The sequence below is a fragment of the Salvelinus alpinus genome, chromosome 12 (assembly GCF_045679555.1).
Source record: "Salvelinus alpinus chromosome 12, SLU_Salpinus.1, whole genome shotgun sequence".
Lineage (NCBI taxonomy): Eukaryota > Metazoa > Chordata > Actinopteri > Salmoniformes > Salmonidae > Salvelinus > Salvelinus alpinus.
Window position 1 is genome coordinate 43,831,951 of NC_092097.1, and position 10,835 is coordinate 43,842,785.

At 39.0% G+C, this 10,835-nt stretch overlaps 1 protein-coding gene across 1 annotated transcript; it reads left to right on the plus strand.

Annotated features, from left to right (window-relative positions):
• Positions 1–707: 707 nt before the first annotated feature.
• Positions 708–2,639, plus strand: LOC139536205 (homeobox protein XHOX-7.1-like). The gene is made up of 2 exons (XM_071336526.1): positions 708–1,255; positions 1,602–2,639. Exons 1-2 carry the CDS (start codon positions 823–825, stop codon positions 2,018–2,020), a joined length of 852 nt encoding a protein of 283 aa, XP_071192627.1. The 5' UTR covers positions 708–822; the 3' UTR covers positions 2,021–2,639.
• Positions 2,640–10,835: the final 8,196 nt, after the last annotated feature.

The following is a 10,835-nucleotide window of genomic DNA, read 5'->3' on the forward strand; positions in this document are numbered from 1 at the left end:
AGATCCCAGTAATCCCTCCCCCAAGCCTGATAATTACCCCTAAATGACTGCGAAGGGCTGTGTGTTTCAATATGATTAGAGCCCTGCAGCCATCAATAAAAATTGCTTTGCAAGAGGCGGATCACATAAAGAAAGGCAGTAAATGTTGGCCAACATTCGAGAGTTTCTATTTCACTTTAATTGTTGAACATAATAGCATAATAAAGTCGTACAAGACATGAGATAAGTAAATAGTATAAAACCTATATAGGCTACAGCAGCCTGTATATTGATTTGATAATAAGTTCAATATAACATGAAACTTATAGCTTCCTCTGATGGGCCCATTTTTCTGACAGCGCAAGCAGGAATAACCACAGTCACCGATACTATAAGAGTACCACCACCACTGCCATAATAATAACATCAATAATATTAAGAATATTCTAAATTGTAATATAAATGATCGTATTGAAAAATTATAGTATTGAAAAAGTATTTCCCCCCCCAATTTATGTTATACCATTCCAAATTAAGTATTTGCACAAGTTTTGTTAACTTTAAGTTGTAAAATGTAGCCTAAAATGTTTACTTTTCCCTGCCAATCAAATAACCAAGCATCACATCAGTTTTAGCTGAGATTCCTTCCTAATCGAATGGCTTCGTCCCACCCACCTCACATCTGATTGGACGGTGGCGTCCCTACGCCTGCCTTATAGCAGTGCTCGACAGAGTGTTCAGATAAACATGAGGATGCCACTAGCATAGGAGCAATCCAGCAATTTCTGTGACTCAACTTTTAAATTCTTCGATTGTTTACCCCCAAGTAAAGGCCGAATCTATATGGCCCCAACTGTTGCCATGTCAGCTTTATCCGTTGGCTTGAAAACAGAAGACATTCCCTCACGTTCGGGTCTCGTTGGCACAGGAGCGATGCAGACCAATTTGAGCAGGGTGGCGGAGGAGAAAAGGATAAAGCCCAAAGTAGCGATTCTTCCCTTCAGCGTCGAGGCTCTGATGGCCGACAGGAAACCGAGAAGAGACTTGACATCTCCAGAAAGATCATCCATGTCGGGGTCATCCCTGGCGCTAGGCTCAAGGATGGGCTCGCTTTCGAGACTGGATAACTCGGCCCCCTCCCTGGCCATCGGGTCGCTGTTCTCAGTAGGCGACATTATGAACATGCAAGAGGACGCATTGATTAAACCCGAGAGTCCAGAAAGTCAAGACCGAAATTCTTGGATACAGAGCCCTCGCTTTTCGCCTACTCCTCCACGTAAGCGTTCTCTTTCTATTTATCCTTCCATAATGTGTGCGTAAAATCAACTGCGATACGCCATAGAGCTTTACAGGATGCAATTAGGTGAAACGTGTTGCATGATTTATAGCAACGTTGTATTGAGTTTGATCATTTTAGTTTGGCCTATATCATTGCAGTTTAAGCACATAATAATTTGGTATTTTCGAACGTATCTGCTTTAACGAATTCCTATGTTAAAATCACGCTGCAGTTCCATAAAGTGTTTATTATTAATTCTGTACATCAAAACAACACAACTTGTACATTTCCGTCACATTGAAAGCATGGGTTTTAACGATGTTTTCTGTCTTGGTTATTGCAGGAAGGCTAAGTCCCCCCTCCTGTCCACTGAGAAAGCACAAGACCAACAGAAAGCCCCGGACCCCTTTCACCACGTCCCAGCTCCTGGCTTTGGAGAGGAAGTTTCGACAGAAGCAGTACCTCTCCATCGCCGAGCGCGCAGAGTTCTCCAACTCGCTCAACCTGACGGAGACGCAGGTGAAAATATGGTTTCAGAACAGACGAGCCAAAGCCAAGAGGCTCCAGGAGGCAGAACTGGAAAAACTGAAAATGGCAGCCAAGCCAATGCTGCCTCCAGCGTTCGGGATTTCCTTTCCGTTCGGTGCGCACGTCCCCTCGTCTTATGGAGGGTCGCACCACTTTCAGAGGCACTCCCTGCCAGTGTCTCCCATGGGACTGTATGCAGCTCATGTCGGATACAGCATGTATCACCTCGCCTGACGTGAAGGAAGGACATATTTTGTGCCATGTAGACTATGAAGTGCTTCAACATAGACCCACATCGCCAAAATACTATCTGGTGTTGCATATTTTGACTGGATAGTCATGAGTAAGGACTGCCTTGTAGTAGTGCTATGTTTTCCTCGGTATGTCAAGTATATACATCTACTTTGCCATTAGTCTGATGCCACGGTTGATTATTGGGTCACTAAAACTCCTACTGGCTACCCGAGTCCACCCAAAAGTTAAAGTTAGACCATCCCAAAGTTCTACGCACCAGCATGGGGTTTTGCACCAACACACATAAGACCCAAAGGTAGGTTGGGCTTTCATCACTAATGTGGACTGTTGTCACTACAGACTAAGATGCTATACTTTTCATGTGCATTTTTGTCAATGCATAGAATAGTGGCTTACTGAATCCAAAGTCAATGAACGCTCTTTGTTAAATTAGAAGAACCACACCATTTTTTATATATTATAACAGCACTGTCTGTTTGAATGATTCCCTTCAGAAGGGATTTGTGTACTGTAAAATACTGTATATTTGAAAAATATCCTCATTTATATTGAATATATTTGTGACATAAATTAACAATAAATGGTTTATTATTTTTCATTGAGCAGTTCTTCGTGTTGACTGACAGTACAAATGACTAGAATAGCCTATATGATATGTAGGCCTAATTTAAACTCGAACGTGCCAGCAGTTATTGAGTATTTAAAACATTGCACCAGGGTTTTCTTACACGTCGTTGATTTAAGGTAACATTTAGTAACCATAATGATGTGGTTTCGACGTCAGAAAATATCGAGTTCAATGAGTGTAGACAGTGGTTGGAAAACTACAGGCTATTGGAAGACTATTTGTAATAGGGGAAATAATTAAAATGCAGGGGAAATTAGTTATATGTAGGGAAAATAACTAACATGCAGGGGAAATTACATTTATGTAGGGAAAAATAACTAACATGCAGGGAAAATAACTTACAAGTAAAGGAAATAACTGACATGCAGGGGAAATGACTTATATGCAGGGGAAATAACTAACAGTCAGGGAAATGACTTATATAAATGGAAAATAACTAACGTGCAGGCAAATGTGAGGAAAAGTAGTCTCCCGCTGGTTGACTCAACATTGTTTCCACGTCATTTAAATGTGGAACCAACGTGGAAGACGTTGAATTGACGTCTGTGCCCAGTGGGCTATATTTCAGACCAGTCTACCCTTAAATGTTATTACATTTTTCTATCCATGAACTTCATCAACAAAACGTAGGTTTATTAAAAATGTGTGCTCTGAATGCTATGGTTTATTGTACGTACAATCGAAAGTAGGACTTAAGCCTGATATTTCCACTATCATTGTGGTAAAGTAGCCTAAACCAAAATTAAGCCTTTTTAAGTAAAAAATGCAGGAACTTTGAAAATAAATGCACACACAGGCGACTATGCAAAGACCGAATATAAGCAAATGTCATGTATGCTTTGTCTGTGTAACCACTGTGGGGTAGCCAGTTTATAATGTCTTTCACCCATATTTTTGTAATTGTGAAAGAGCAGCAGTTTCATGAACATTGCAGTGTAAGTGTTACAGCTTTGAATTAGACCTGTCAAATGTCATTTCGCTGAGCAAAACGCGGAATGTATTTCTACAGCTGTTGTCCATTGCTTTGAAATATCTCACCCAGATTTTGTTGGCGCCAGAAAAGCACAGGGGGGGACCAACATCTACAACCATCAATTGTGCGGATTTAAACACTCCGGTAAATTAGAGATTGAGTCTAGGGCTAAATTGCCTGTAAACGATTCGGTGGAATGTCATTTTCGACTGTAATTAGCCAGGTGACACCTACATTATGGATAAACCACGGTGTTAGGCAGACAGACGTGTGTCATTCGACACATAAATACAGGCTTCTTGTCATTCCTCAATTGGGCACAGAGAAGGAAGATTTTTCAAAACCTAATAAATGCCCATGTCAATTGCTGCAATCACGAAGACTTTTAGAAAAATAGGAAACTAATGTGGGCGAATTGCAGCCCGCTCCAAAGTTTAGAGGCGGCTTTGACCGGTCGTACCATTCAGGCAGGGCTTACATTTGAGTAAAATAATTGCCATAATGAACAAAGGCAATCTGCAGCAGAGGAACACCGGCTCCAGCGAGGCTGTAGCTGCAGGCAAGGCGGAACTTTTATTCCTAAAATGTCAATGAGGGTGACGTGTAACAGTTCTTCCCTGCTTGTGTTTCCTTTCCTTCACCCCTTCGGCATTCACACGAAGTTATTGAGAACAAGGCCACCCGTTTCTGTGGGCAAAGAAAAAACGATAATTTTATCGGATAAACAACACTAGATGTATAGGCTATGGCTGTTATGTTATTGTGAAGTTGAATTGGCCCGAGATTCGCTCGAAGATGCTAGGTTATAGGACTACACTGTCCTGACATTTTTTTGCCATAGGCTTGTAAAGTGCCTCGGGCGAGTCACTCGCTCTATTTCACCCAGGAGGCATCAATTAATAAATAAGTAATGACAATAAGTTGAGAATCATACGGATGAACGCTCCGACTGAAAGGGAAAAACTTGACACAAAAGAGCCAAAGGGGATCTGTCGGTTCTTTCAAGAAGACGGTCTTTCTTTCGTTTCCCCCTCTATCTTGCCTGGAGCCAAAAATAAAACAAAACTCGCTTGTCTATGTCTTCCAAAGGATCACAACGGGTAGCGAGGAGAGAAACACTATTTCGTTTCTTGCCCCTCATAGGCGCCAGATCCCACTGTCAAGGGAGAAGGATGGCAATTCTTTTAGTGCCTGTCTGGGATTGTGGTAAAATAAACAAAAATAAATATATAAATATATAAGTACAATGAATAAGAAGTTATTCAACGGTATCGAGGCAGATACGTTTAGGATGCTTCCTTTACTGATCTGAATGTATTTCAAATAATGATGATATATTAGACTATTTTCTTATTTTCAAAAATAGGTAGGCCTACAGTGTATTGTTGAGTATGCTTCGAGTATTAAGAGGATCACTACACCGTGGTGGGTAATATGAATATTGGTAAAAATATTCACAGATGCCACATTTTTTGCATTCTAATGTTTCAGAATGTATGCTGTTTGGTATGGAAATTGTTGTCCAGGTAATGCCATGAACGCATAGGCAAATGCATAGGCTATAGGCAAATGAGCATCCTAATTTTGTGAGAACGTAAAACCATTCGATTAGAAGCATTAAAGTCGTCCTTCGGCGATTTTTGAACTTTTACTGTTGAAAAGCGATATCCCAAGTATAAATACAGTAAAGTAGGCATGCACACACTAAAGGGTAAACAAACATGTTTTGAGCAAAATAGTGTTTTTTAGACAACTGCAAACTTAAACTATAATTTCATATTTCCAATCTTTATCAAAATATGGGCAATAGGTTATACCCTTATTCAAGCGACTGACTACTAGTGTCAGCGCCTCAAGGTCTGGCCTATTATCTACAGGCAATGTGAAACGTATGTCTATGTCTGGAAAAAAACAGAAAATGATGTTCAATTTAATACAGTTTACCTATTGGCTCAAAGTTGAGCATTCCTCTTAGTGGCACATTACAAAAGTAGACTGCATGACCATGCACTATAGCATGGGCCATCTTATTGGAAAATGAAAAATTGGGACAATTAATATAGCGATATGCGGCATTGTATCAATATACCGTCACGAATAGCAACCAAAACTACAATATAACTAATTCAAACCTAACACAAGCAGAATTGCTGAAATAAATTATGCTCGCATTGCTTTATAAGGGCGATGTATCCATCACACTTAGTTATCTTACAATGCACCTTATTGTATAGGCCTACTTATGTATACATCATATACGAATTATATAAGAATAATACTGTTAATAACTAGGCCTATTCATATTATCATCATCACTGTTAGGCATACTTTCATTGATTTTCTAATGTATACATATTCCAGTATATGTTAAGCTATAGCCATTAATTGAACAGACTCAATTTGTACAGCCTATTATTATTGCAGGCGGCCTACTCTGACGCTCGTTTGAATCCGTTTAACTGGCTTACACTCAACATTTTACAAGTTGCACTAATGCCATGACTTTCTTTTTCTTATTATGGTTGTACCTAGCCTACTATACAATATCAGTAACAGAACCATCAATTGAGAAATTGAAACAGAATTTGGACAGTTTGGTTAAATCAATATTTTATGTAGGATCGCGTACCTGGAGTGACGCACACGTAGACCTAATTATATTCTGATTACACATATTGTAGAAGTCTATAACTTATACAGGGCTAAAGGGACACTTTATATAAAGTGTTGCTAATCATTCGTATTTTTCAAATCAATGACACAAGCAGTCGCGAGCGTCAATATGTTCTCCTCGTGTCGTTTCAAATACCACAACACCACCTTGTGTTGAAAGCGCGAGAGAGCAGCCTCCATCCCGCCTGCCTGTTCGAAAAAGGACTGTTTGGGGAGTGGGACCACTGTTCTAGCCCAGCACTATGCACTATAGGCTATTCCTGATTTAACAAATCACCTAATCACCTATAGCCCTTGATTAGTTGAATCAGGTTAGTTATTGCCTGTGTAAGTGGAACAAAAGTGTGCAGGCCCATGAGTCCCCCACGAGAGTCCTATCGACATGCATCATTTATGGCATGATTTTAGGGAAACAACTTGCATTTTACAAATGTTGTTATTGTAAACGTCAATAGTCAGGTTCAGGCCACTTCACAGAATTCATGAAATGTGCATGTTCACCGACGTAGCCCTGTGTGTAGTGCGTATGCCCATTGGGAAAGATAAATAATATTGTTCTATAGATATATAATTTAGTCATGATTTAAATAGTAACATAACGTGGTATTTTTTATTCTTTACGCAAATATAATCAAACAAGACAATACGTTAAATATAAGGACAATAAGCCTACATACATTTTTTTTGCGCATTTTAAAGCACGGTATGCTCTTGTTACCTGTGTGACGTTTGTGCAACCCAAAGCCATTTTTCCAGGCATAGGATTTTACAGTAAACTTTTATCATTTGTGTTTACACCTCCCGTTAAGTTGAGTTTATTTGAACATCTTTAAAATGTTATTGTAGCCTAACCTTGTAGTAAAATGTATGGATTGTATACACTGTACCTGCATAATTAGTCCTACTATGTAAATATAGTCTACACAGGTAATACCTACTACTACATTACATTGAATTTCATTTTCATTGTTGAGAAAAATTAATCAACTGGTAGCAAATTAAGACTGATCCTTAGAAATAGATGGCGATTTCGGACGTTTTACCGGGTCTCCAGAACGCATTTATATGCCTTCCTCGGAAAGCAGGGAGAAGTAAACTTTTGCAGCAGTAACTTCTTGTGTATTTTATTACTATTTTCTTATTATTTATATTTCTTATTTTTAACTATGCATCGTTGGGAAGGGCTCGTAAAGTCTACACCTGTTGAATTCGGCGCATTTGACAAATACAATTTGATTTGAATTGAATAGTAATAAAGAAAGGCCACATGCATTATGTTTGTTGCGCAGAACTCAGACTGAATACACCTTCCAGACACTTCCCGATGTGCAGTCAAAATACTTTAGCCACAAAGTAATGGAATTTGAAAATTAAATTCCCTCCATTTATATATAAAAAAAACATCTTTAAAAAAGTGGGCATTATTTTAAAACTGTGTTATAGGTTACAGTTATTAGACTTGTAACCTATATTTGACTGTAACCTTAGATAGCGAAGTTTGCCCATGTCTTGTAATGGACCTTCAGTCAAGATCACGCCTATATCAGACATATCAGACAAAAGTATCTTCAGATGAAAGAGAAAAAAATAACACTCGGGAGAGAAGAGGTTCAGATTGATGGTGTTTTCTGAGGCAGCATTAGCGTTACTAGATTACTAGATTAGAGTAGCGCATACTTTACATTCTGTTTTCTTGGTATTTGTTTTATGGTATCCACTAGGGGTAAGGAGTGTCCTCTGTGTCATCACTTCTGGTATCCACTAGGGGTCAGGAGTGTCATCTGTGTTATGACTGGGATGAATGGAAAAAGAATAAATGAGGACAGATGAAAGCATTATCTTCTAATAAACCAAATTATGAAACTCAAATAAACCAAATGATGATTCTCTCTAAAACACGGAAATGTCCTTCAAGTAATTCTAAAGCACTCTCTATAAGAAATACTAACAGAATGTTCCCTGAATGCCATAGCATTCATAAAGCACACTGGTGGTAATATGCATTGTAAAACATGCCAGAAGTATTTATAATAGCTCATGGCTCCTTATGAAACTATATAAATGTATAAATGGCAATAATGCATTCATAAGGCGTTACAAAATGTCTCATAGAAACAGTTACCCTAACGTTCTCTAAATTCTCTGAAAATGTTGACTAATATATTTTCGTGCATAGGTGCACAACTCCTGCTGGTTTTAATTGATCTCACCCAGTGAACAGTCTACTGTTCAACCCTGACCAACTTTCACCTACTCTGATTAACTGACCAAATCTGATCAACTCTGACATACTCTGAATTACTCTGACTAACTCTGACCAACTCTGAATTAGTCGGACCAACTCTGAATTAGTCGGACCAACTCTGATTAACTCTGACCAAATCTGATCAACTCTGACCAACTCTGATGAACTCTGATTAACTCTGACAAAATCTGATCAACTCTGACATACTCTGAATTACTCTGACCAACTCTGATTAACCCTGACCAAAGCTGATAAACTCTGCCCTACTTTGAATTACTCTGATCAACTCTGACCAACACTGACCTACTCTGATCAACTCTGATCCCGTACACATAACCCAACAGACTATTTCTTAATCAAGTGACAACTCTCACTATCCTGGACATTCTTCTGTGCAGATCAAATGTACTTCTGAAAGTGCTGACAGGAAATCCACTATTGCAGGACTGATGGAATTCTGGGCCCATATCCACAAAGCTTCTCAGAGAAGAAATTGGTCCAAAGTGCTAAGAGATTCCTACTCTTATGGATAAAAATAAAAGCTATGCATGAAGCCTCATTAGTCATAAGAATCGCACCAAGTTGACAGGTATGTATTTATGACACCTCATGAGCTGTCCTAACCAGTTAAGAGTTACCAGCAGGTGTCTTGATAATAGAAAAATGCAGTGAGTCAGAGTGCGAATTACACCATGACATTCGTGGGGTCTGATTTTTTTTATGGGCCTAATAATAAAGACGTCATTTAAACGGTAAAAATGAATTACCTTTAAATGTGGCATGAACTCAACCAGTCAAGATATTTTCATGTCATTGTCAAACAAATCACTTCAAAAAGAAAGCTACCTGTGCATGTTCGTTTTTGTATGGATGCCAATGAGTGTTGAATTTGGTCAACCAAGAAATTAGTGGCTTATTTGCTACGTGACATTTATTTGACTGATTTTAAGTTTCGTAATGCCTAAATTGTAAGTGTACTGATAAAAGTAGGTCACGTGACATCCCTGCAACTTTGAGAAAAAACACTTTATATCGGAGTTGTTTCGAGATGGCTATGCATATTCATGGCATGAGGCCATCCAACGAAAGGATGGGTTGGAGCTAGACAGCCCACCATGCCGCTTTGTGGACAAAGACTCCCATTGATATGGTGCATTCAAGACAACTGGGAACTCTGAAGAATACAAAGTAAAATATTCATGTCAGTGATCTTCAAGTTGGGAAGTCGGAGCTCTAGAAAGAGGCCCGAGTTCCCGAGTTGTATGACCGTTCGAAAATGTTTTCCCCAGTCAAAGCTATTTTTTTCCCAAGTTCCCAGTGGTTTTGAACATGGCATTAGGGCGGAGAGACATGTATCTTGTCAGTTTATCCATAATCTTATTATGCAGTCACATTTACTGTGGTTGTCTAAACTTTAGACAAAATGTAATCATCAACAGTCCATAAAATTGGGTTGCGACACAATTGTCATTGTCAAATTTGGGTCCCCAGGTAAAACTAGTTGAGAACCACTAGTCTATGCTATAGAGTTCACAGCTGGCGATGCCTCATTGCGATTGCAATTGTTGCAAATTGGGGAATAACCAATGAGCTTCATCACTATCTTTCCGTTGCATTACCTCAAACTGTCGTGATATCCAGCTGTGATAAACTTTTAGTTTGTCAGGGCAGTGTCTTGTCATCCTAAAACCTACTCTGAGCTGAGAGGTTTTTGTTGTCTTAAAACAGGATTCCTAACACCTTTTCTGATGTGCTTTGTGGATATGGGACCAGGCCACCAATCGGTGCGCCCAACGTTCTAACATCTAACCTTGATATATAAATGGAAAAACAAGGCCTGTAACAATAAGGTTAAATCATGATAATCACACTGAATAAATAAAGTAAGTTGATTAAAGCTGAAACTAGGCTGCAAGGTCAGACAGTATACATGCTTCAGTTGTTACCAAGTGGTTAGAACTGTCAGTTCTTTAGTTTCTTGATAAAGAGCACAACCATGCCCATGTAAAGTTAGGTTATGTAAAGTATGCAGTTAGAGCATTTGTCCACAAGCCACTACAATGCAATAACTGTAAAGGATTTGGCCATGTTGCAAATGTTTGCAGATGGAACAAGTGTATTGAAAATCAAAGTGAAGGTCAGTGTTGCAACTGTGGTGGGGAATATGATCCAGAGTTATTTTATTTTTTATTGAACTAGGCAAGTCAGTTATGAACAAATTCTTATTTTACAATGATGGCCTACTCCTGCCAAACCCTCCCCAAACCAGGACAAC